Source organism: Notolepis coatsorum (genome assembly GCF_963971535.1).
Source record: "Notolepis coatsorum genome assembly, chromosome: 5".
In the NCBI taxonomy this organism is placed as follows: Eukaryota; Metazoa; Chordata; class Actinopteri; order Aulopiformes; family Paralepididae; genus Notolepis; species Notolepis coatsorum.
Genome location: NC_140169.1, coordinates 166,851,841 through 166,879,585, shown reverse-complemented (window position 1 = coordinate 166,879,585; position 27,745 = coordinate 166,851,841). Strand labels below are relative to the sequence as shown.

Sequence of the window (27,745 nt, the reverse complement as noted above, 5' to 3'; positions counted from 1 at the left end):
TTTACGGCTGGATTATATTTGCTTTTGGTCCTGTGATTAATGGAGCGGAGAATCGCCGACGCCCACACGTGTGTGGGATTTACCCTGTGAGGAGCCACGTCGAGTCTGCCCCTCAGAAGCCTGAGGCAGGCTAGCTTTCTTCCCTGTGGAGCTACAGGCTACGGAGAACAGCTGTATTCGTCTGTGGATCAAGATCTTATTGCACCGTCTCCCGTACTCTGAGTCTCCTTATCATCGTTGACCCAGACTCTATTACCGACAGATCCTCTACCCTTGCTGGCTTACAACCGGGGGGACCCTTCCAGTATCTCCCGCTATATTACTAGTGTACCATAGATATAATTCCCTAAGATTCAGGTTGTATAATTACCTCCTGCGTAACCAGAGAATGGACATTCATTATTGATTTGCCTACGCACATTCCTTTGCCTTATAAGCGCATTCAAAGTGAAATAGAGAAGTATATTATGTACCTTTTGCTGCAATAAATACTTAATTACAACTTTGTGTGGAACCGATTTCATTGTGGGAAGTGTTCATCATTATATATATCATGTACTGTATGGCCAGTAATTAAAGTGCATAAGACGGTAGTGGTTTAATGATACCATACTTATCAATACAGTCAGGGAATTGTACCCCTCAGTTACAGTATGGTATTAGTATGGTATTAGTATGGTATTGGTATGTTATTAGTATGGCATGGTATTGGTATGGTATTGGTATGGTATTGGTATGGGGTGAGTACAGTGTGGCTGTGTGGAGTGACCCAGGTGTTTGCCGTCCCTCCTGTCCTCAGGTGCATCAAGCCCAACGACAAGAAGGCGGCCCACATCTTCACAGAGTCCCTGGTGTGCCACCAAGTGCGCTACCTGGGTCTGATGGAGAATGTGCGCGTGAGGAGGGCGGGCTACGCCTTCCGTCAGATCTACGAGCCGTGCCTGGAGCGCTACAAGATGCTCTGCAAGCAGACCTGGCCCCACTGGAGAGGACCTGCCAGGTAGGGCCTCAGCTCTGCCCGTCTAGAATAACGCTATATTTTATTCCTCTGCTCCCCTTCACCATAGTCAAACATACGTGCTTGTGTATGCACAGACGGATCAGGCTTGTTGGATGGTATAAGTATCTCTAAAATGTATCAAATCCATATTGCAATCACTATCTAATCAAACAATCACATTATGTTGATTTGTTCATGTCATTAAGCCCTAATTGACAGCAAATACATGATTTATTTTGGTTATTGTGTCTTATTATTATGATTGTGTCTAGGGATGCTCGATATTGGCTTTTTTACCTATACCGATATTGTCCAACTCTTAATTTCCGATACCGATATCAACCGATACCGATATATGCAGGGTCCCCCCCCCCCCCCCCCAAAAACACGGAATAATTTCAGGTAATTAACATTACATATCTCTTGTTGTGGAATTAACACAAAATTATGCATACTTTTGACAATAAATAAAATCAGAATTTGTTCTTACTTGCTTGCCTGGGTAAATAAAGGTTATAGAAATGTAAAAAAAATATATATAAATAAAAAAATAAATTGAAAACCGATACTGATATTTTCCGATATCACATTTTAATGCCGATATCGGCCGATAATATCGGTAGGCCGATAATATCGGACATCCCTAATTGTGTCTTATTATTATGATTGTTAGTATTATTATTGTTTTTAATAATAATAACAATGCTAATAATAATTATATTCAAATCTGTATTTAGGCACTTTTATTTTTATATAAAACTACATGTTGAGACATCTCGTCCCTATCTCCACGAGTCTGTCGCTTTATCAGTCAGTCTTCCGTGTTTCATCCACTGTAGCAGGACTGTACAGACTCCTATCTGATTGCAGTGCTAAAAGGCTTGGTATGCCGTGTAGCTGCACTATCTTGATTGAGTCCCGTCCATACTCGGGGCTCCAGTGGTCCAAGAAGCACCATGTAGACCTTTTGTTCATCACTGTCATCAAAAATGCAACACTTTGCTTCCATTTTCAAACTGCACACACGTAGTTTTGAGTTTAAATCCTGACGCAGGCCTCAAAATGTGACCTAGACGTGCCATTTAGTGGCGTCTACATGGAGCTGGGTCAGGGTCTTTGATCTTTAATGCCATTGCATACCTAGCAGGGGTGTAAAAAGTACCCAGAAATTAGTGAAAGTATGGGTACCGTCTCAAAATCTTACTAAAGTAAAAGTCAGAGTATCTGGCTAAAAACACACTTGAGTAAAAGTAAAAAAGTTTCTACTTTTAAATATACATAAGTAGTAAAAAGTAAATGTAAAAACTTTTTTTTATTCCGGGGCAATGAAATGTTCCGTTCCGTCCTCTTCATCACTCGTACTATCGTTTGTGGCCATCTTCTGTAGCTGGTCACTCTGACTGTCTATTCTTCTGATAGCAGGTGTTTAATCAAAGATCCCCGCTTTCTAGTGTTGCACAAGGACCAATCAGCATGGGTATGGGCGTGTTCAATTTCCATTGATGGGGATTTGATTGGCTGTTTTTTTTTCTTTTTTTTTCTTTTCTCCTTTTTCCCCAGTTTTTCTCCCATCCCAATGTTAGTCGTTATGCCAATTCCCAATCCCCTTCCTGGTCGCTGCGCACCTACCCCCCACAGTCGGCCTGGGAGAGTGGAGGCTATCACATGCTTCCTCCGACACACGTCTAGCCAATCAACCGCTTCTTTTCACCTGGCAGCGCGGACTCTCACTGAGAGGGTGTAACGTGTGGAAGGATCACACTACCCCCCTTAGATCCTATCCTCGCTGAGCAGGCGCCCCGACCGAACTGTAGGAGTCGCTGTTTACAATGACCAGGACCCACCCATCAGCTTTCCCACCCCTAACACTGCCAATTGTGTTAGTATGAACGACCAGCCAAGCTGATAGCAATGTGGAGAGCTGGGCTCGAACCCAGCATCTCCTGCATTGGTGGCGAGCGCCTTGCCCACTACACCACCTAGCCGCCCTGATTGGCTGTTTTTAAATAAATTGCGGCCGCAGGATTAATAACTTTAATGTTAGTTCGGCCAGAGAAACAAATATACTAATTAAAATTGTTGGTCCTACTTTGTACTTTGTAGGTCTGCATTTTAAAATGTAAGGAGTAAAAAGTATGTTTTTCTCTGAAATGTAATTGAGTAAAAGTACAAGTATACAAACCTAATAATACTCGAGTAAAGTACAAATCCCCCAAAACAGTACTTAAGTATTGTAACAAAGTACAGTAACCCCAAGGAGATCGAGACGACACCCCGCCATAGTCCTAACAGACCTTGACTACGCGGACGACATCAGCCTGCTCTCTGACCACGTGGAGTAGGCACAGGAACTCCTGTGCAGAGTGGAGACGGAGTGCGCCAAGGTTGGCCTTAGGCTAAATGCCAAGAAAAGCGAGGTTATAATGTATAACATCCTCCCGGATCATCCACCTCTAAGGACAACAGGAGGCTCTGCTCTAAAGGAAGTCGGTGATTTCAAATACCTGGGCTCGTGGGTCAACTCGTCCGAGCAAGACCTTAAAGTGAGGAAGGCGCTTGCGTGGAGGGCTCTGAACGGCATGACCAGTGTGTGGAAATCCAACCTCCCCCGTCAAATCAAGCTCAACTTCTTTCATGCAACAGTTGAGTCTGTCCTTTTGTATGGCAGTGAATGCTGGACCTTGAAGCCCACCCTGCAGAAGTCCTTGGATGGGTGCTACACCAGAATGATGCGTGTGGTGCTCAACATCTACAGGGATGAGCATGTCACTAATGTAAACTTGTATGGGGGGGTGCTAAGGGTGAGCGAGAAAGTGGCAGTCAGGAGAATGAGGCTGGCAGGTCACTGCCAGAGACATCATGAGATGCCAACCAGCAAACTTGTGCTGTGGGAACCAACACACGGGCATCGATCACGAGGACGTCCCACATTAACCTACGTGGAGTCGTGGACGTACTCAGGAGAGATGCGGGAACAGAATGCACCGGCGAGCTCGCCAGATGCATGGAGGATCGGGATGACTGGAAGCACCGATGGAGGGCCCGTCCGAGGACGACCTAGATAGATAGACAACTACTCAAGTACTTTACACTCTTGATACCTAGTTAGACCGTTGTTGCACCATGCTGTCTTTCCGTGGGAGACACTCCGGGGGGTGACACTCTGGGGAGAAGGCACGTGACCAGGTTGAAGGTAACCAAGCGCACGGCCAGGTCGTTGGACGTCGTCCAGAATGTCCCTTCCGTTGCCAAAATTGCACACATCATTGTTTACAACTAGTAAAAGGGGCCTTACGTGATCATTTCCTGTTACATTGACCCTCTGACTCTTGACACATTTTCAGATGTGAGGAGAACCAAACCATTCTTATGTATCTACCAACAACATCAAGTAATTTCTGTTGCATATAGAATTTCAACCAAGACGTTCTTTTTGAGAAAATCACTTTCACATTTTCACAGGTTAATAATACACGTGAAGCTATTTTAAAGTAATTCGAATTATATTTTGTTTCCGCACATACGTAAGCCATGAGCCCATGAGCCCAGGCATCGTTTTTAATTGGTTACCACTGCGATGCAATGCAGCTGACCTTTTTCTTTGCGTAGGGACGGAGTGGAGGTGCTGATGGGCGAGCTCCAGGTGCCGGCTGAGGAATACGCCTACGGACGCTCCAAGATCTTCATCAGGAACCCCAGAACGGTACACAGGACACACACAGACGCACACACACACACACACACACACACACACACACACACACACACACACACACACACACACACACACACACTCACACACACACACACACACACACACACACCAGGGCTAAATTAAATCAATTCAGAAAGTGGATTTCTTTTTCAAAATCAATGCCGCGAGAATCTTGTCCTGACCAACTTCGTGCACACCATCATTGGCAGTTAAACTGTCTTTTCAGTTTTGCATATTTTTAAACATATTTAAAGTGAGTCGATGCACGCATGCACGTGTACACACGAGACAATCACACAAAAATACCAACATTTGTACGAGCATATTGGTGAATTGTGGTCCCTTTTGGTGGATGGGAGGAGACTCTGTGGTTGGTGGTGTGTGTTTTGTTTCCGTTTTTGAACATTAATCTCTGTCCCTTCAACCCCCCCCACACACACACACACACACACACACACACACACACACACACACACACACACACACACACACACACACACACACACACACACACACACACACACACACACACACACACACACACACACACACACACACACACACACACACACACACACACAGAAAAGTTATAAAAAGCTACCGCCATCTATTTGTGACCAGTGTTGGAAGGGGCCGGGTTATTATGTTGAACATAACGTAAATCGTAGATCACTAGCAGTGTTTGTATAGCTAACGGTTGAATCCATGGAGCTCAGGTTCTCTGTTGTTTTGCATTAAGAGGCTTGCTGAGCAGGAAGTAGACTGCTGTATGAACCCCCCACCATAACCACCACCACCCCCCCCCCTCCCTCTCCTCCAGCAATTAGCACGTAACCAACATTCTGACAACACATGGCTTCACTTATCCCTCCCCGGGCGAGCAGGGCATGGGAAGCGAGCGCTTTCACCCGCTGTTCCTACGCGAGGCTCTTTTTTTTTTATAAAAAAGGAAAACTCCAGCAGACCAAACAAAGCCTAGTAACAACATGATCTCATAGCAGCACACGCACGATTGGCATCTCTACAGGACGGGGGCCCTATCTCGCTTCTACATCTCCTAGCGGTACACTCGGCACCAGTGCTATTCTCAATTAGGATCTAGGTTGGCTCCGTGCATCCAGGTTACTAAAGCCCTTAAACCCTGATTATCCTCCTAGTCTCTGGGAGTCGTCTTGGGTTGTGTTGTTGTGGCAGGTAGATGGTCGGTCGCACCCACACAGTCCTCATATCTGCGGCCAAAAGACACATGAGGTATGGGTTCAAAATGTCAATGCTGTTGGTTGCTGCACAACACGCCTTGTTGAATCACAGTCTACACACTGTTATTAACAGGGACTTTAACCTCTTAATGTCCTTGTGGATTTCAAAGTTTCATAGAGGGAGATCAGATGATTCTCTACTTTTCCCCCACTTTAGTTGTTATGCCAATTCCCTCCTGGTTGTTGCGCTGCCCTACTGTCAGTCTGGGAAGGATGTAAACTACAACATGCCTCCTCCGATACACGTGGAGTCGCCAGCCACTTCTTTTCCCCTGACAGCGAGGACTTTCACTGGGAGAGCGTAACGCACACAGAGGTTCACGCAATCTCCCCCAGATCCCCTCCCTGCTGAACAGGTGCCCCAACCGACCAGTAGGAGTCGCTATTGCAACCCCACTGGCTTTCCAGCCGCGAACACTGCCAATGTGTTCGAAGGGATGACTGAAGTAAAGTTGTATCTTTATATAGTGATTTTGATATGGTCTAAATCCCTATGATGATCAAAATAATTTTGAGAATACGGCATAATATGACTGGGCAACCAGTAATCTAACATAACAGTATAAATAAAGAAGACCTAGATGAATAAAGTGATACGAATATTTTACGGTATGTTTTACAGCACAGAGTGTAATTATTTGGTTATCTTTGCTCTCTCGACCTTGCAGCAGCAACAATAGAATAGGGTAAAAACTTATAATAATTCAAATATAATACAAGTACAGTAAAGATGAATAAGATAGAATACAAATATAAATGGCATAGAATCGCAGCTGGGCACAACAATAAAGTAGCCCTAAGTTATGCTACAGTGGGCTACGATAGTCTATCATTGTAATACAATAGTCGCAGTATATGTGTGCAAGAAATAGCTCTTAATTGTAATGCAGTGATCACAGTGTATAGGTAGTGTGTATAACGTGTAGTGTGTGTGTGTGTGTGTGTGTGTGTGTGTGTGTGTGTGTGTGTGTGTAGGTCTAGCCTTGTTGCTATGTGCATGTAGATTGTTTGCATTGTTTATCTGTGTTGTGTGCACATAATTATGTCACTGTGGGTCACGGCAGACAGGTGGCAGGTCGTTAATGTTGATGATACTGCCCTGGGGGGAGAATATGTCCCGGGTCCGGGCCTTGAGGCTGCGGTACCATTTGCCGGACAGCATCAGCTGAAACAGTGTGTGGTTGGGGTCTTTGATATTCCTGTGGGGTTTGCTGACGCACTCCCCGTTGTACTTATCCTGGAAGGAGGGAAAGTTACATCCACTGATGTTCACACAATAGGGGTGTAACGATGCAACCTCACAATGATTAATTTTGATTACGATTGTTCAGGCACCGATTCAATGCATCATGAAATCTCTTCATTTGACCACGATTTGATTAATTTTCGATACATTTTCTATCAGATAATTCCCCAAAACATTTTGAATACACAAATGTGGCTGGGGGAACTGATTCACTCAGCATGAATGGACTAGAGGTAAATAAAAACAATACACACACAAAAAAAACATATACAATTTTTTTTTTATAATTTAGTATTTGGTATTATAATCTATTCTAACATATTCAAATCGATGCAGTTGAATCGTCACATTAGAATCGATGCATTTCGATTAATCGATGCATCGTTACACCCCTATCACACAACCCTCTGTAGCGCAGCAGCAGTTCTCTCATACCAGTCGGGATGCTCTCGTTTGTGCCTCTGTAGAAGAAGGCCTGTAGGATCGGAAGGCAGAAACATTTCTTGTAAAACTTTCCCGAAGGCAGAAACTATTCTTATAATCCTTATAATCTGTGCTGGACTTGCAGCTCTTCTTCCTGGAGGAGCGGAGGAGGCAGTGCCTGCAGGACCTGGCCACGCTCATCCAGAAGATCTACCGCGGCTGGAAGTGCCGCACACACTTCTTGCTCCTGAAGAAGAGCCAGGTGGTGGTGGCGGCCTGGTATCGCCGATATGCGGTAAGCCGTAGGTGGGTGGGTCCTGGTCGTTGTAAACAGCGACTCCTACAGTTCGGTCGGGGCGCCTGCTCAGCGAGGAAAGGATCTAAGGGGGGTAGTGTGATCCTTCCACACGTTACACCCTCTCAGTGAGAGTCCGCACTGCCAGGTGAAAAGAAGCGGTTGATTGGCTACACATGTGTCGGAGGAAGCATGTGATAGCCTCCACTCTCCCAGACCGACCGTAGGGGGTAGAGTGCGCAACGACCAGGAAGTGGATTGGGAATTGGCATAACGACTAACATTGGGATAAGAGAAAAACGGAGGAAAAAGGACGGGGAAAAAGATATAAAAAAAACTGTTGACTAAAGCCATTTGATCTCTACCCCCCTGGATATTGACATAATCAAGCCATTTCAGATATCCAATCTGCGTCCCTGAAGAGAGATACACCGTTGTACTGATTCTTTAAGTCTTTAAAGATGCAGCTATAAGAGGAAGAATCGTTCAACATAATTTTCTATAGAATACAGTAGTTGGCCAAAATGCTAAATATTGAGAAATGTGATAATAATTTCAGTACTATACTTTAGGTATTGTCCAATACCAATAACCATTCCCATCGATTAGTTTTTTTAAGATATAATACTTTTTTTTTTTTTGTGAGATGGAACCTGGATGGAACAAGGCAGAAAGTCAAGTGGCTTTGGTTTGATTATACTGACATGTTACAGCAGCGTGACGTCTCATGTTAGAATTAAGGAAATTCCCTGATACCGACACCTTGAGCCTGGTATCGCCCCCAGGGCAAGTTGCGGTATTAGTGCGTCCTTACTAAACGCATACAGCAGCTGAGTCATCGACCTACAACAAAAGATAAAACGCTGCCTTGTTTTTTTTTTTTTTTTTTTTTTTTTTGGAAATTATATCTTGCAGCATATTTTTTTTTTTTATATTATTGGTCTTTTTCCCCCTCCATTTTCCTCCGATTTTCTCCCATCCCAATGTTAGTCGTATGCCAATTCCCAGTCCCTTCCTGGTCGCTGCGCTTTACCCCCCACAGTCAGATCATTTGGGAGAGTGGAGGCTACCACGTGCTTCCTCCGACACACGTCCAGCCAATCACCGCTTCTTTTCACCTGGCAGCGCGGATTCTCATTGAGAGGGCGTAGCGTGTGGGAGGACCACACTATCCCCCTCACGTCCAATCCGCGCTTAGCAGGCGCCCCGACCGAACTGTAGGAGTCGCTGTTTACAACGACCCGGACCCACCCCGCCAGCTTCTCCCACCCTCTAATACAGCCAATTGTATCAGTGCAGACGGCCAGCCAAGCTGGTGACAACCCCGGAGCTGTGAGCTGGATTCGAACAGGCGAACCAAGCTCACAGCTCCGGGGCTGGTGACGAACGCAATCTCCGCTCGACCACCTAACCGCCCCTCTTGCAGCATATTTTAAGTTTTTCTTTCTTATATTAAAGTATATTTCGTTTTTAAGAATTGTAAAGGATAGGCAAAAATAAGCATGTGCTTCAGCCTATTCCTTTTTTCGGTCATTGAGTTTGGATTTTGTGTGCGAGCTTACTTTCAATATGTGGGGCGACGGTGGCTCGGGAGGTAGAGCAGGTCGTCTGGCAATTCGGAGGTTCCCGGTTCGATTCCCGCTCCTCCCGGACAGCGGGTCGGTCGATGTGTCCTTGAGCAAGACACTTAACCCCTAATTGCTCCCGATGAGCAGGTTGGCACCTTGCATGGTCGCCTCCGCCGTCGGTGTGTGATGTGTGAGTGAGTGGGTCAAATGTGAGGAACAAATTGTAAAGTGCTTTGGATAAAAGCTGCTATATAAAAAAGCAGCCATTTACCATGTACATTTGTTATTTTTTTAATTTTTTTATATATATTTTTTTTTGAAAGTCCACACAAGTGTGTTTTTGATTGATCTGTAAACAAAGACCGAAAATAAACTATGCATCATCATCATCATTCATCAAACTATTCATAATCGAGCTCCATCGCTTGTTTCTCCGCCACCAACAGCAACAAAAGAAATACCAGAAGATCAAGAGCTCCACCATCGTGATGCAGTCCTTCGCCAGAGGGTGGAAGGTGCGCCTCTTCTTCCCAGTCTCACCCCCCCCCCCCCCCCCTGATTTGGCAAAAATAATGTAGGGCTGACATACTGGAAATATAGATATTATGTATTTACGGTCATATATCTTCCCCAGGCCCGCAAGATCCTGAGAGAACTGAAATATCAGAAGAGATGCAAGGAGGCGGTGACCACCATCGCGGCCTTCTGGCACGGCACGCAGGTACTGGTACCGTCCCAAGTCCACAGGGACATTTTAATCCGACCAAGGAGCTGGAATAGTCGCTTTGGGAGGAATACTCTCCCCGTACTCCCGTAGTTGATCTTCTCACTCCAGTTTCCTGGCTTTTCAGTGTGTTCTTTTTCTTGACATTGTGTGTTTGGACTTAAAAACACCCTGTCCAGATGTTTGCATAATGAGACGTGATGATTCATCTTATTTAGATTATTTCCTTAAATTCTTTATTTTTTATTTTTTTGCAAGGTGCTTCCACCTAATTGACATTCATAACAGTATCACGAACAATATGTTTCTAAAATGAGTAAGCTTACCGCTGATCACCATCACTGCTGATTTCCTCTCAACTCTACCCTGTGGCTGATCACACAAACTGCTAATTTCTCCACTTCCACTTTTTTTCTTTCTTTAATCTTTCCCCCTCTATTGCTTCCCTATCAACCTATCCACCCTAAATGCCTACTCGACTCGATCCCCACCTCCTCCTCCTCCCCTCCCACCCCCCGCCAGGCTCGGATGGAGCTGAGACGTCTAAAGCAGGAAGCACGGAATAAACACGCCGTGACAGTTATCTGGGCGTACTGGCTGGGGACCCAGGTATTTCAACCAGCCTGCCATAGTGTTGTCGTCATCGTTTTCGGCTGTCCGTCCGTGTCATGCCATCCCACCTATTAGCATAATGACCCCCCCCTCCATCCCCAAATCCCTCTGTGTTCCATTGGTCTGACTAACGTCCCTACTTTCGTGTCTGTGACTCATTCAGTTTATCGTCCCATACGTGTTATTTTGGCATTATTTTGGAGAGTTTGGCCACTAACATCTTTTATTTGTATTTATTTATGTGTTTATTCACTTAAATTGGCAAACCGTTAGCAACGCTAGTGGAAATCAATGTGACGCCCCCAAACTTTGTCTCTGAAATAATCATGTGTAGCTCCTTTCAAAGTGTTTGACTTTGAAGGAAACCCCATTGACGTCTTCCACTATTATTGCTAACAAACGCTTATAAGAAAAACACGAACCTGGTGCATGTGCTATTATTTAGAATGGACTGAAAATGTATCCCAGTTTGTGAGAAATGAGACTGGGCTTCTCCAGGTCTATGGAGCCAAAGTGATCTCCCCGGCCAACACCGCCACAGGTCTTACAAAATGGCTCCTTGTTAGTTCCAGTGTTTGTTTTGGTTTGGTGTCTCCTTCCCCCGGTCTGCTGTGTTCCATTTACCATCCTTCCCCCCCCCCCCCCGTCTGTTGTCTGCTATTTGTGAGGCTTATGATGTGCCGTGTCTACGATGCCCAGAAGGCAGATCACATGTTGCTGGCGAAGCCATTTGAAGTCACAAGACGCTCTTTACCAACACAGCAGGGCGGATTTAATAATCGTGTCATTGTGACCACATTATAACGCATATGGGAGCACTTTTTATGCCTCAGAGGCTGAAGATAATCTACTGAAATAGGCAATATTCTTACTGAGCAGAGACTTTTAGTCCATCATTAGCATCACATTATCGCCACAGTATATATAAACATAAACATGAAACACTTGATGGAGAAACGTGGATCGAGGCGTCTTCCGGAAACCGTCTCTTTTCAAGCGTTGTCATTATTGGCGATCGTTACAGTAACTCATCTCTCTTCTCTCAAGGTCTCATAGTCCTTTTCTGATAAGCATCAAAGAGCTTTCGCCAACTCGGTGTTGACTAATAACAATAAGCCTACTTGGTCCATGTTGTTGCGTGACTAAAGTGAAGATGTTGAGCTTATTGTATTGACAAATCAGATGTTGTAATCAGCCATGATGTTAAACGTTATTTTTTTTATATGTTGCTGTTGCTCTTGGGACCCAGTGGGGGTAAGATCTTGCCTTTCATGTGGTCCGTTGCCTCTCCATATTGCTGCCTAAAAAGGAATTCTTCACCCATTTTAAGAAAGCTATCTGGTTTTGTCACAAATTCCAGTCTGACCTACAAGTGCTTCCACCAGTGTTTTGGTTTTGTAGATGGGCTGAAATTGGCAGCGAAGCATGGAGGAAGTTCTGCTTTTATTATATAAAAAAACAAAAAAAACAATAAGACCCTGGAGCAAGTGCTTTGGTTTCTGGACTGAAATTACCCTCGGGTTTTGGATAGCCTTCTTAAAATGGAGCAATATGCTTTTGTACACACACACCGCACTCCATACCTCCAATGGGACACCTCCTTGACTGTCAATAATGTAAATAAAACCAACCCACCAGGCCCGGAGAGAGCTGCGGCAGCTGAAGGAGGAGGCCAGGAATAAGCACGCCGTGTCGGTCATTTGGGCCGGCTGGCAGGGCACCAAGGTATATTTTGGGTGTTTTGAGAAGATTGTCGATTGTTCTGCCTGCCGCCTCCCATCAAATCCTTCCCCTCCGACGCCAGACGCCGGGCTCCCCTGCGTCTACCTGAATGCCAGAGATGACACTCCCTCTTCCCCCATCTCAACATACCAGTGTATCTTATCTATCCATTTACTCAACCCCATTCCCTCCTGTGACCATTATCTCATTTAGAATGCATGACCCAGGCAGTGTACAACATACCCCCCCCCCTCCCCTCCCCCAGCCGCTGCATGCTGAAACAAAAAGAGAGGACTCAATTACAGACACCCCCCCCCCGCCACACACACACACGCACATGCACAAACACACACCACCACTCACCCGAGATCTAAAAAGCCTCTTTATTCTGTAACGTGAGCGCTAGATAAGTGAACCAGTGATTTTGACAGACAGAAAGGGCAGTAGCGGTGACGCCGGCTGGGAACTGTGGTAGGGGGAAGGAGGGCACAGTCGCTCTTAGGCCTCTTTGCCGCACAGCAACTGGATTTATAGTTTCATCCAGGTGTGTGTCTGGAGAGGGAGTGCAGGGGAGGGGCAGGGGTGGCACATAATGCCATACACTAGACGGGTAACTCCCATCTGCCACCATACAGCCTAGTTTAGGACAAGAAGCACCCCATCCTATATCAAGAACACACTCCTCCATCCATGCCCGATACAGTAGGTGAGGTTTTGGTGGGGCGTGTGTTTTGAGTTTCTCCCATGGCCTTACCTCTCTCTGCGGGACATCTCTGCATGCTACCTGCCGTCTCACTGCATGATCTCTTCTTCTCTTGAGTGGTTTGCGCATGTTTTTACGCCTTGCTTGCCGATTGACGCTGTGAAGTGCTGGGTTGTTGTTTTCTTTTTTTGTTCTCTTCTAGAGTCAAGAGTAATGGACTTCTTGAAAGACCTCAGTTTGACGGGGAGTTGTCTAACCTTTCATGCCTTGTGTTCCCTCTTTGACTTTTGAAGTGCATTTCTCTTTTTTCCCCCTTATTAACACTGGTGAAAACTCTAGACACATGTTCATACAAACCACAGTGTTGATATTAATTTCAAAGTGCTCTCTTTCTCTAGATTGGAGCGATCCTTTTCAAACTCTCCATCTCAGATAGGGCTCTTGCTGTGTGCAGTGTGTGTGTGTGTGTGTGTGTGTGTGTGTGTGTTTTGACGTGTGTGTGTGTGTGTGTGTGCATGTGTCTTCTCACCCTCTCACTAGCTGCTGCTCTCTGACTCCCCCTGCCTCCCTTCCTTCCCTCTGACAGGCACGCAGGGAGCTGAAGCGGCTGAAAGAAGAGGCCAGGCGTAAGCACGCCGTCGCTGTCATTTGGGCCTACTGGTTGGGACTCAAGGTACCGCACTGGTCCTCTGTCCAGCCACAGCACCCCCACACCCCCTTCCTCTATCCCCCGTCCTCTACCCCACACGCCCCACCTAACCTCCTCAACTGGTACCTGGTTGGCTGGTTTGTGTCACAGCCAGCCTCAGCCTAAGAAGTCAAGAGCCATCCAATGCAACCCCCCCCCATTCCCAAATGAATTGAGTGACATAGTGGGCATTCACAGCCACTTCCGGCAGCCCAAATGGGAGCCTCAAAAGTGAATGTGATTGCGAACAACTATTTGTATAATTTGTTGTTCTTGAATTAAACTCTCGAGAGCACTGCATGGTTTTTTTCCCGGACTGCAAATCCAGGCGGATAAAGGTCGAAACCAGGTCGAGTTCACATTCACAGATCGGGCCACCCCCGATTCGCATGGCAGCCATTTTGCCCTTGTGGTCGTACTCCGGTCGGGATTCCTTTCCCACCCAAGGGTGGAAAGCCGAGTGCTGACGTGAGAGCAAAATGGCCGCCGTGTGAATATGGTCAATGCCGCCTAATGTAAGGCTACCAGCATCCTTTCCTCTCGTTTGATCCCTTTGTGCCGCCGCCAATTTCCCGCTGACGAGCTTATTCACATGATGTACTCTGTAAAATTAAAGCTTCCCCCTTAATCCCTTGCCTGGCTGTATTTGAGCAGGCAGGATCATTTGAGTGACCGATCCAGATCCACTCTGCCTCTCTCCTCTGTTCCTGTGCTCCTCATTTGAAGGGGTTGAAAAAGCAACAAACCCACGACTGATATGGCAGAGTCTGTCTGTCTGTCTGTCTGTCTGTCTCTTTCCATCAGGCTGTTTTGTTTTAGTTTGCACCCTCTGCATGCTGAGCTGTAGAACTAACCTCTGATGGTAGGAACCTGGTTTTGGAACGCAAATAAAACATTTCATCGCCTCTTGTTTTTTAAAATATTTTTTTTTATGTTAGGTCTGGACTGTGTCCGTGTCTTTCAGTGCGTGTCTGTTCTCTTCCTGTCGTGACATCAATTGCCGTCGTCATCCTCAGCTTGTCGTTATCATGGCCTTAATCCTCTCATCGGGTTAATTGACCACACCGTTCTCTCTCAGAACACCTGGTCAATGACTCAAATCACGTGTAATGAATGTCAACGCGAAGGTCATTCGCTACATAACCGTACTGTACTCCCATTGGTTCTTCAGCAATTAATCTGTGTCAAGTCTTTACATTGTCCCTTCTGGGTTGATATCTGGTGACGCACCTGTTTGTTTGTTTGTTTGTTTGTTTGTGACTAACCAACCGTCTGTCGTTTCAGTATCCTGCTCATCTTTGTTCTCGTTCCCTGTTGTCTCCTCCTCTGATCGCCATGGCAGCGGGTGATTGACATGTCTTTTGTTGCTCTCGATAACAGGTCCGCAGGGAGTACAGGAAGTTCTTCAGGGCCAATGCCGGCAAGAAGATCTACGACTTCACCATCCAGAGGATTGTAAGTTGGGCTCGAATATGATTCACTTTAAGTGGGATGTTCGATATTGGCTTTTTTACCGATATTGTCCAACTCTTAATTTCCGATACCAATATCAACCGATACCGATATATGCAGGGTTTCCCCCCCCAAAAAATTGAATAATTTCAGGTAATTAACATTACATATCTCTTGTTGTGGAATTACCACAACATTATGCATACTTTTGACAATAAATAAAATCAGAATTTGTTCTTACTTGCTTGCCTGGGTAAATAAAGGTTATAGAAATGTAAAAAAGAAAAATTTGAAAACCGATACCGATATTTTCCGATATCACATTTTAATGCCGATATCTGCCGATAATATCGGTAGGCCGATAATATCGGACATCCCATCCAGTGCCGTTCACGAGAGGTCGCTGTGGGCCGTGTGGGCCAGCGCTTTAATGAATGGGGATACATGCCGGTGTTTGCAGTGCTAAAACTATATTAAATATTATAGCTATGGATTTAATAATATAGCGGGTCAGATGAACTCAATGGTACACTGGTTGAAGAAACATGGCTTGGTTTCAAAACCAAATTCTCAACAATACTAAACGACATGGCCCCCCTAAGAACCACCAGGGTAAAAAATCGCGCTGAGCCGTGGATGCACTCCGAAATACTGGCCGCTATGAAAACCAGAGACAAAAAATGCTCTGAGTTTCGTAAAAATCAGTCAAAGCTTACTAAAAGCACGAGCAGTGAACTCCAAGCCCACGTGACTGAACTCAAACTAGAAAGAAACAGACTAAGAAACGACGTAAACTCCATGATCAAAACTGCAAAAAAGAATTTCATCAATGACAAAACTGAGGAAAACAAAAACAAACCACGTGAACTTTGGAAATTACTCAATAATCAACTAGGATGCAGTAAAAAACTTAAAACCAGATTCTCAAACATAAACATAAAAACGGACAACACGCTCATCACAGACAAGCTGGATGTAGCCAATTACTTAAACATTTTCTTCACAAACATAGCCACAACACTGGTAAACAAACTACCCTCCCACTCAGGGCTTTATGGGGTAGAACACATAGTAGCTTACTACAAAAACCTAGGGGTCCGCAAGGACGACTTCAAGCTGGAAATGGTAACAACAGATGAGGTACTCAATAAACTGAGCGCCCTCCAACCTAACAAGGCCACTGGCCATGACAACATCCCCTCCAAATTCCTCAGAGACTCAGCAGCCGCCATCACCCCAATCATCACACACATAATAAACCTCTCCATAAAACAGGGACACGTCCCCAAGGACTTCAAAATTGCGAGGGTGACCCCTCTGCACAAAAAGGGCAGCAAATTAGACCCAGGCAACTACCGCCCTGTTTCTATTCTCACCTCCATCTCGAAAGTCATGGAAAAAATAGTCTACGAACAGGTCGAAAAGTACCTAGCGGAAAAAAATCTAATCTACGAATTCCAATCTGGCTTCAGAACATCCCACTCCACTGACACATGCCTTCTCTATTTGAATGACCACATCAAACAAGAGGTGGACGCAGGCAAATACTGCGGCATGGTCATGCTGGACCTACAAAAGGCCTTTGACACGGTCAATCACTCCATTCTGATTGACAAGCTAAAAGCAATTGGTTTTGATAGTCTATCAGTGAGCTGGATGCAATCCTACCTTGAGGGGAGGGAACAGATGGTGGAGGTAAACGGTACCCTATCCCCCCCTCTCACAGTGAGCTGTGGTGTTCCACAAGGAAGCATACTAGGACCGCTACTGTTCCTAATTTATGCAAATGACATGTCGTCAGCTTGTGACTGCAACTTGTTCCTGTTTGCGGACGACTCAGCCCTGCTGGTCTCTGACAAGAACAAGTTACAGGTTGAAAAAACCCTCAGCTCGGAACTAGGCAGAATCTGCATATGGCTCGCTGATAACAAACTATCATTACACATGGGCAAAACAGAGTCCATTCTCTTCGGTTCAAATAACAAACTCAGCAAGACCGACGGCTTCTCAGTTACAGTGGGTGACAATATTGTCACAAGGAAAGATGAAATTACCTACCTGGGTTCCATCCTAGAGGCTAATCTCTCCTGTGACAAAATGGCATCCAATGTAATAAAAAAAGTCAACCAACAAACTCGATTCTTGTACCGGATCTCCTCTCTGGTAAACAAGAATACCCTGAAGACTCTGGCAGGAGCACTCATTCAGGGGTACTACGACTATGCTTGCACCTCATGGTACCAAAGCACCTCAAAGGCGCTAAAAACAAAATTACAAACATCTCAAAACAAACTGGTCAGACTACTGCTTGACCTTACTCCTAGAACCCACCTCACCCCTGCCCACTTTGACAACCTAGGATGGCTTAGAGTAGATGACAGAGTACAGCAACTTGCAATGGGCCTGGTCTACAAGATACACTACACGACCAAGGTACCCATGTACATGGCAAAATACTTCCCAAAGGTCAGTGAATACCACGATCACAACACCAGAGGGAGCTCCACAAATCATGTTAAACCCAGATTCGGCTCAAATAAGGGACTAAACACGTTTCGCAATTATGCCACATCAATGTGGAACGCCCTACCCAAAGCTGTAAAGGAATGTGGATCACTACCCACTTTCAAAACCTCTCTCAAGAGACACCTACGGGAGACTGCAATTCAACACTGGCCCCTGTAAATATCCTAACCCAACCCCCTCCAATGTACAGTCATTTACCTAGTATGGTTTTGTCAATAGTCCAATGTACAATTTTGTTTGTTTGTACAGAGTCTCCCCCCCCTCAATGTACAGTTTTGCTTGTTTATACAGTGTGCCCCCCCCCCCCCCCCCCCAACCACCTCCAATGTAAATTACCCAGTATGGTTGTCAATATCCCAGTGTACCCAACCCCCCCCACCCAACCTCCTCCAATGTACAGTTTCTACGTCAAATGTATATACTCCCTTTTCTTGACTCCTTCTGTATCACAAACAGTACTGTATTTGCAAATCTGGTATGTCATAAATGTATAGATGTAGCAGTACTGACTATCTGTATGTCATGTATGTCATATATGTCCTGATGAATTGAAAATGGGGGACCCTGGTGGAAACAAGACGAAAGTCTTTCTCTGGTCTGCATCCCCTTAACAATTGTGTGTATTGAGCTGTACTGTATTGTACCCATTCTGCAATCTGTTAATAAAGTTTTCAATCAATCAATCAATCAATCAATCAAACTCAAAATGTATTACAAAAAAAAACTTTTTTTAATCATTAATTCCATAAGAATGTAGAATAAACATTTACAGACTTTTTTTTTAATGGTCCATTTGCATGTTCTTGGTATCTGATTCTAGGGACATTTATGGGTCTCAGGGAATGTATTCCCAGTGTCAGAAATACTGTGTCTGTTACTAGGCTTGAGTAAATTGTAATGAACCAAATGAGAATATCAATTCTATTTCTATTTTTTTTAATTTTTTATCTTTGACTGTGAATAACACTATGCTAAAATTGACCAGACCTGAAAAATCTAAGCAAATGAATAAATGGAAGATGATTAAACAGAAGGTTTTGTAGATACAGTACTGAATTCTGCCATCCGGACACATGCCATTTGAAATATGAATATACAATATCAGGCCTAAAATGGTTATGCGATTAAAATGTGATTAATTAGATTAATTAAATGACAAATTCTGTAATTAATTAGATTAATTTTTAATCTATTTTTAAAATTTAAAAATATTTTATTAATCGCCTGACAGCACTACTTATTTTCCATAATGGTACGCGTGCGTGCGTGCCTGGCGAGGGGAAAATATTTAATTTGTAAATGTCAAATCTGGAATGGAAGCATTGTTCATTGTTTGTTGGCTGTCCATCATACAGCATTGTCCTTTGTGTCTGCAGATGCAGAAGTACTTCCTAGGCCTGAAGAGCACCATGCCCTCCATGTCACCTGTCGACAAGAACTGGCCCCACACGCCCTACCTCTTCCTGGACGCAGCGAACACAGAACTCAGGAGGATCTTCCATCTCTGGAGGGTCAGTGTCAATATAACTCATAACTACACCTCCTCTCTCACATGGGTTACCTTCATGTACTACAGTTTAGGCCAGTGGTGCCCAACCAGTCGATCGCGATCGACAGGTAGATCGCGGGCTGATTTCAAGTAGATCTCGATTAATAAAATGCGATTATTAAAAAATAAATAATAATAATAATAATAATAATAATTATTATTATATATATATATATATATATATATATAATTATTATTTTTTGCAAAATCAACTCTGCCTCTCCTTGTTAACTACAACAAGCAATGCTGTTTGTTATTTAAGATGAGGTCGGACTCGGCACTGACAGATTTGTGTTCATTATGCTGCTTTTATAAAGCCTCAAATGACGGCTTACAATATACAATTTTGGCTGGTAGCTCTTGGCTAGGTGGTAAATAAAAAAGTAGATCTTGGTTCAAAAAAGGTTGGCCACCCCTGGTTTAGGCATGTAGTATAGAAACCAAGCAGAGTTTTTTTATACATGTTTTTTTTTATTATTATTATAAAGGAACAGGCCAACATTATGAGAAATACACTTACCATCTTCTCCAGAAGATATACCAATTTCCTCTCTGTGCATTCAGTAGAAAGCCATCCGGCCGCAAGCTAGCCTAGCTTAGCACAGCACCAATTAATGTAAGTGGATATGGGTTAGTAGCCTAGCTGTTGGTCAAAAACACCTATCCCGGAGTTTTAAGCTAGGCTAGTGGTCCGTATCCACTTCCATTCATTTGTGCTAAGCTAGGCTAGCTTGCAGCCGGATAACTTTCTACTGAATGCCATACAGAAACATAGATTTTTGGGCAATGCACTTTAAAACTAAATTCATTAGTAGGCCTATCCATTGGTCAGTTTCAATTGTTAATTTAACTCATTCAGCGCCAGCCATTAGACGGGTCCCGTTGTAGCAATGACATGCTTTAAAAGATAGGAGTGCGTCACCTTGTTTGTAGAGCTAGATCTATATTCTATATTATGGATACAATACTATGGCCCATTTGACATCAACTATCTATCGTTCAACATGTGAAAAATAATAAAAAATGTCATCCATACGTTCCCGTGTTATACCGTGGTGAATATACCGGTAAGTATAGTTTTAGAGTGGTCTGGGGTAATTCCCGAAAGGCTGAGTAATAGCCTTATACGTGTATTCTACTATAAGCGTTGCCGTTTCTTGCCTGGACACGCTACTATTCCCAAATCAAATGTATATAATAGGTATTATGTTTCATCATGAATGCATGAAAGAGGGGGGGGGGGGGGGGGGGTCGTTTCTGATTATTTGATTGCCAGTAACGGCATTTGTATTGAACACTAGAAACGTTGATCAACTCTATCGGTATAAAAGCATTGCACGATCAAGCCAGAATTGACGTCAGATGGTCCTTACCTGTGATCGGGAGTATTCCAAAAATAATATTCCAATTGTTTGATCGCCATCTGGTCCATCCAATGTCCATTTGGTCCACGACATAACCCACCACAACATATGGATCGGGAGCATTTGACGCGCTTCAGTGCAGCCGGCAGAGCCGCTCGGCTGAGTGTAGCACAGGGCAAGATATAAGGTTTCAAAGGGTGCTCAATACCGCCGTCTAGCTGGATGCGGCCGGTATTGCACTTTGGCGATCTCAGACTCATTCCCTATGGTAACACCGAGGTCCCCGGATGAATAATGAATACAAATATAGAATAAAAGAATAAACGACCAAAACCCGAGATATCTCGGGTCTGGCAGCCAAACACATGGCGAGTTAACCCGATTTATCTCGGGTCTGGCCATTAAAGAGTTAATAGCAAACCACTTCACCACAGTCTGCAGTTGTTTTTAATCATTTAAAATGTTTAATTGATGGAATTGACTTTCTGTCTCTATCTTTTTTGTTATGTTTTGTATATCTCGATGTCATTGTAAATGAGAGATTAAATAAAGATTGAATGAATGCATTGCACATAAAGGAAATTGCTATCTTATGTTCTTGTCTGGCGTGTTCCTTTTAAGTACTGTAAGCTCAAACGGTGACACTTGGGACACAGCTAGCTTGATCCTCGGGAGTAGCGAAACAATATAGATCTTGTTTGACAGCAATTTGTCTCCTCTTTTCCATAGTGTCCGGGGTATTGGTTGTTGTAGTATTACGATAACTATCTAAACTCTCTCTGTGTGTGTGTGTGTGTGTGTGTGTGTGTGTGTGTGTGTGTGTGTGTGTGTGTGTGTGTGTGTGTGTGTGTGTGTGTGTGTGTGTGTGTGTGTGTGTGTGTGTGTGTGTGTGTGTGTGTGTGTGTGTGTGTGTGTGTGTGTGTGTGTGTGTGTTCAGTGCAAGAAGTACAGGAGCCAATTCACGGAGGAGAAGAAGGCTGTGTATGAGGAGAAGCTGGAGGCCAGCGAGATCTTCAAGGACAAGAAGGCACTCTACCCCAGCAGGTACCAGAGATATGAGCACAAGGCAGTTATTGATCTAAACCAGGTTCCTCATACATCCATATATGTCTCTGTGAAAGCTCACCACAACATCAAGACAGGTCCACCACTAATGGATTCCCCCTAGACTGATATTAACAGAGCTTTTTCTGCTGTATGGGGCCTTTTTTCCATGAACACAGGCCCAGGGAGGATTAAAACACAGACGGTGTATCTTTTTGTATTGTATGAGGCCTTTTTTCTCCCTTGGGCTTACTGTGTATCTTATCTACCCATCCCAGCCTTCCACAAACACAAAAAAAAATAACCTTGAACATGTTCATATTCATAAATGTCTATTTTGCCACTCTCTACCGCCAACACAATAGTGATTTGACCTATAACCAGTTCATGCATGTTTTTTACATCTGCTGTTCTGGGCTGTTCTAAACACTGGTTTCCTGGAAGTTTTTACGTCACCAGCCGCGACAGTTTGTTTGGAATGACTAGAAGACTATAACTCTGTAGTTGGCATGACTTTTCAAGATGAAAAGCAAGTCAATACAGAGCAAAAATAGCAATGATTGGTTATCACCAATAGATAGTCTCCAAAACAAAAGATAAAAAAGGGGGGAAAAACGAAAATATCTTAAAAAGCCTTTATTGTGTCGCGGCTACATAGTTAAAAAACGGTTGAAACATGTTGCCGTTTTAAAGATTTTTTTTGTGTGCCTGGTATCCCCTCTTTTTTACAGTCCTCTTCTCCCAAAGACCCAAGAGCACCTAGCGATTTCCCCCCTAAACTTTCTATTCACAGTAGAGCACAGGCCTGCCCTAGTTGAACTCTGCTACTTACAGATTACCACTTTAAATTCAAATTGTGTAAAGCCCCGTAGGCTGACACACGCATGTCATCGCTCCTCTTCCGTAGTATGTATAACGTTCTCATCTGCTTTCCTCTGCGTGGTGCCAGTGTGAGTCAGCCTTTCAAAGGAGACTACCTGGAGATCAACAAGAACCCAAAGTACCAGAAGCTCAACACTGCCGTGGAGGAGAAGGTCCTGCTGGCTGATGTGGTCAACAAGATCAACAGGGCCAACGGCAAGGTACGACGAAACAAACACACCTGCAGTATTTCCACGCAAACATTCACCCAGCAACAAAAACAATGACAAATCATCAGATTAGGCTTATTGTTTGCCCCAAAACCGGCAACATATCAACTAACCGCCTCGGACAGTCCTTCATACCACCAGCGGCCATCAGGCTCCACAACAGTGGGCAGGGACTGCGGCCAGACATCCAACTAGAACTAATAGGAACCCAAGGAGGACAATAACACTACCTTATGCATACTGCACCTTATGTGAACACGGCACCTTATGTGAATACTGTGATACTGTGAATACTGTATATTTCAGTTAGTTAGGTAAATTATATTGACTTATTTGTTTACACTGCTTGTGTTGTTTTTACTACCTGTACCCCCCATCCCACATGCTGCTATGATGCCTGAATTTCCCCAAGGGGATCAATAAAGGAATATCTTATCTTATCTTATCTTATATGTCCGATCCTGTACTGGATATGAATTGTAGAACATTATTAGCATAGCCAGACTTTGCTTACATCTACAGCAATCAATTTAAAATGATAGATGTCATACTAGCTAACGGATAAATGTGGATAGTAAAGGATGTACTAATTGACATATCACAAACCCTGCCCTGTTTTCTTGATCCTCCACTCACAACTGTTGCTTCCCTCGGACAGGAAGCAACAGTTGTCATTTAAGGATCAAGAAAATGGGTCAGGGTTTCAGATTTCAAATGATTTCAGTCAATTTCAAATTATCCAATGGCACTAGCATCACAAAATGGTGTCCCAGATTAGAATAGCCTATATTGCTCATTGAATACATGCTTGTAGCTCAAATCAAACATCACAGTTGGCAGATAAATAATCTGTATCTATTAACCTAGGATACAGGTTTTTACCTTTGAATCAATGGAAGTAAAAAGGTATGTTCTGCTAAGGGTTAAAGTGCAAATGAATCCAAATATTATAATGATATATCAGTTAATAGGATAATAATAAGTAAAAATATTGCTTCTGAGATTGATAATATGCAGTTTTGCAATGTGTCAAACAAGAAAGTCAGAATTTCCAACCTGCTGTTTATTTTTTACTATATAATTATTTGTATTGTTTCTTAAAACTAACCTACACTGTAGCACTCAACACTTTGATGAACATTGTTACTCAGCTGATAGAGTTGTGCCCTTCCTGATGACTTGTTGTACAGAACTTGTAAGTCGCTTTGGATAAAAGCATCAGCTAAATGACTAAATGTCTTACAATGTCATCTTTTTCGGGGGGGGGGGGGGGGGGGTTAACTATAGTATAAGTTATTTTTCTGTGTTTTTTTGTCATGCCTGACAAGCTTTGTCAAGCGCACCAACTGTTTCAGGTATTTCAAAAATAATGATGACATTCTGACATCTTTACAACTAGTACATAATTTTAAAGAGTACAGGCATGTCTGAACAGGGAGCGGTTACAATTTGTCATACACTGGAGCCTCAAGTCTGTCTCGGACACACCATCATGACCAGCTCACACGTCCTGTATGCATCCCGAGTCACCAAATATATAGCAACATAATGTATGAAAGTAGTGATTCAGATTCAGATTCCTTTATTGTCACAGCAAGAAGAGTGAAAATCTATTTATTGTGGTCCCTCGATTATAGCAGCTTCCAATAATAAAAAATACAATACTTTTTAGGATAGAATAAAAAAAGATGACTAAAATAAAGATGACTATATACAGTTCTAAGAAGTGTGCAATACAATAAATGTAGCATAGAGTAAAATAAGATGACTAAAATAAAGATTACTATATACAGTTACTAAAAAGTGTGCATTGCCGATCAGGATGTAGATATTATACTATTATGCAATTGAATAACAGTATAATACAATAGTGGTGTAAGCAACAGCTCTCTCCACCCCATTCCCAGGGAGCGGCTCGTATCTTCCTGCTGACCAAGAACAGCGTTGTCCTGGCCGACCAGAAGACGGGCCAGGTGAAGGCCAGCGTGCCCCTGCCCGACCTCACCAGCATCTCCGTCAGCACGCAGAACGACGGCTTCTTCGCCCTCAAGCTCAAAGAGGTGAGGGGGGAGACATGATGGGTGTATGTTAGGGGTGTAAAGGTACACGCATCCATACCGAACCAAACCGTTTCAGTGTGTACCGTACCGTACCGTACGGCTGTGTAGTGTACCGAACGAATACAACGGTATGTTAACTTCTGTATGAACCGTAATTCATTATAGTTCATTGTAAAATAGCAACAGTAGTGTAATTATGGTCAAAACCCTATAAATAGCATTTGGAATAATAGATCTTTCTCTCAGAATGAATGCAGCATGGTTTATATAGCGTTATCGGAATATACGCGGTGTAGGCTACTGACTGACTGCGCTCCGCGTAGCTTGATTGATTGATTGATTGAAAAGTTTATTAACAGATTGCAGAATGGGTACAGTACAGTACAGCTCAGTACATACAATTGTTAAGGGGATGCAGACCAGAGAAAGACTTTCGTCTTGTTTACATCAGGGTCCCCCATTTCCAATTCATCATAAATCATAAAGCTCAACTCGTTATTATTTTGCGCACAGACCACAGAAACACGGGAACGTTTTGATTATATTTAAAAGGCTTTACGTTAAACGAAACAAGTGGAATTTCGAAGCTGTAAGCAGAATACAAGTCATATGAATATAGTGTTCTTCCCCCTTTTTACTGTATAAGAAAGAATAGAAAACGCATTGCAATGACACCAGATAGTGGACAGACTATGTATATGATGGGATTCAAGTTCGTGTTTTTGTTGATCATAGGCATGCTGTCAGAGTATGATATCTTAATCAAACATTCTAGAACATTTGTCGTCACAGATCATGTCCTAATAGAACATAGGCTATGGCATGGATCGCGTGATTATTGTGTGGACTGTTATTATTACTGTACCGGTACCACCCATTGTGACAACAGCCTTGTGAGTCCCGCACACAAACATTATGGAATTCATGTATTGAAAGGCAGGCTACATCATACATGCAGTGAGATTCATTGTTCTTGTATATGCTCTCGTATTATTGTTTATATAGGCTACCCAATACTGACATCAAAATAGATTGTAGTATGCCTCTAGAAATCATATGCAGCAGGTAGAAAATTGACGGGAGATCCATCGCGATTTGGAATAAAATTGAGGAGAACTTTAATCCCTGGGTATTAATCAAACAACACGGGAAAAGGCAGTCATATTCCAGCGCGGTATTTATTAGTGTTTGCGCTGCCCAGGCAGCAATGGTTAATAGATATCATATCCGACATCACCGTAAGTGTACACGTCTGTCAGCCTGTCTCATGACACGCTTCCCTCGGCTTAGTCCATTTTTCCACATTTCATAGGTGTATTCCATTACCGTATATGGTTAATCGCGGCGTTTCTGGTATGCAAATACGTGAAAGTGTGCACGAGCCTCGGCGCAGAGCCAAGGTGGGATTCATCATGACAGGTGTGCGTAGAGCCTGCGTACGCACGTAGTGATGAATCCCGACTTCCCTGTGCGTACACTGGTTCTACATTCTGTGCTTACGTGTGGAAATAGAACATGTTCTACGCACACATTGATGAATGAGGGCCCTGGACTCCTGATGGGAAGATCACCGGCTCGAGTCCCGCTGTCGAAAAGTGGTGTTGTTGTCCAGCAGGGGGCACTCTGTCCTCTGGACTTGGCAGTACTAACAATGCCCCTGTCACAGTGATGGGGACACCGTACAGTTGTGAGTGGCGTCCTTCCCAACTGAATTAGGCCGTTAAAGAACCCCAAAGTGCCTATCGTAAAGAGTAGGGACCACCTAATCACCCCCCCCCCCCCCCCCCCCCCCAGTTAATTGGCTGATTGGCCTTTCAGCCATTGTGTAGTGTGTGATGTGTGCCTGCCTGGCGCCAGTGAATGGCAGCCATTGTTGAGCCTGTGCAGCCCAAGCCGAGAGGGTTTCCCTGAGGGGGGATCAATCAAATCAAATCAAATAGCTAAACTGTCCTAATTGAAATGTGCCGCAGTGTCTGAATGTCATTAAAAGTACTCTGTACCAGCTAAGCTTTTACATCACGAGCAGCAACAGCAGTTTGTTTGGAGTGAAAAGAAGACTAACTCTGCATGAATTGTCAAGATGGAAAGCAATTCTTACAATACAGTGCAAAACATGCAACAGCAATGACCACTCATCACCAACAGATGTCGCGAAAATAATATAAAATGAGGATTACCACATTGAAAGACACAACGACACAAACTAGTACCGCGCTACGCTTCTACGTTAGTACCTTCTACTAGCCATGTGTATGTGTATGTAGCTGGACTGTGACGGTTTCTGTTCTTGTCTATTAATTGTGATTTTCCCTTCTCCCCCGTTTGGCCCACAGGGCTCCGCTTCAGCTGCCAAAGGAGACTTCCTGCTCAGCAGTGAGCACCTCATAGAGCTCATCACCAAACTCCACCGCACCGGATCCACCGCAGTCGACGGGGCACAGATAAACATTGACATCTCAGATGAGTAAGGGCTCCATATACATATATACACACACGCCATTTTGGCCTCACAATCTAATCTAATCTCTGTTTTAGGGTGTCCTCCTACCATTAGTTTGTTTCATTGGCTCAGTCATGTTTCCCCCGTGCTAATGGACAAACAAACCATGCTTCATAAACAAAGCCATGTGGTCACACTGCTCAATTGTTTACTGGACAAAAATGTGAATCCTAGCTAACCATTCCAAACAAACAGATCATGTTT

At 43.8% G+C, this 27,745-nt stretch overlaps 1 protein-coding gene across 3 annotated transcripts in view; it reads left to right on the top strand.

The window, feature by feature from the left end:
- myo1b (myosin IB) overlaps positions 1 to 27,509 on the top strand; it is a gene marked incomplete at its 3' end in the record, with an annotated part of 204,053 nt that extends 176,544 nt beyond the window's left edge. Inside the window, exons 18-31 of one of the 3 annotated variants that reach the window (XM_084315390.1) lie at positions 800 to 1,000; positions 4,610 to 4,703; positions 7,789 to 7,938; positions 9,953 to 10,021; positions 10,141 to 10,227; positions 10,753 to 10,839; positions 12,481 to 12,567; positions 13,854 to 13,940; positions 15,336 to 15,410; positions 19,310 to 19,444; positions 21,784 to 21,890; positions 22,840 to 22,972; positions 24,889 to 25,041; positions 27,375 to 27,509. In XM_084315390.1, the coding sequence (XP_084171516.1) occupies positions 800 to 1,000; positions 4,610 to 4,703; positions 7,789 to 7,938; positions 9,953 to 10,021; positions 10,141 to 10,227; positions 10,753 to 10,839; positions 12,481 to 12,567; positions 13,854 to 13,940; positions 15,336 to 15,410; positions 19,310 to 19,444; positions 21,784 to 21,890; positions 22,840 to 22,972; positions 24,889 to 25,041; positions 27,375 to 27,509 (1,600 nt within the window). The remainder of the gene's footprint in view (positions 1 to 799; positions 1,001 to 4,609; positions 4,704 to 7,788; positions 7,939 to 9,952; positions 10,022 to 10,140; positions 10,228 to 10,752; positions 10,840 to 12,480; positions 12,568 to 13,853; positions 13,941 to 15,335; positions 15,411 to 19,309; positions 19,445 to 21,783; positions 21,891 to 22,839; positions 22,973 to 24,888; positions 25,042 to 27,374) is intronic. The other 2 variants (XM_084315391.1, XM_084315392.1) reach the window with 2 other exon arrangements.
- Positions 27,510 to 27,745: the final 236 nt, after the last annotated feature.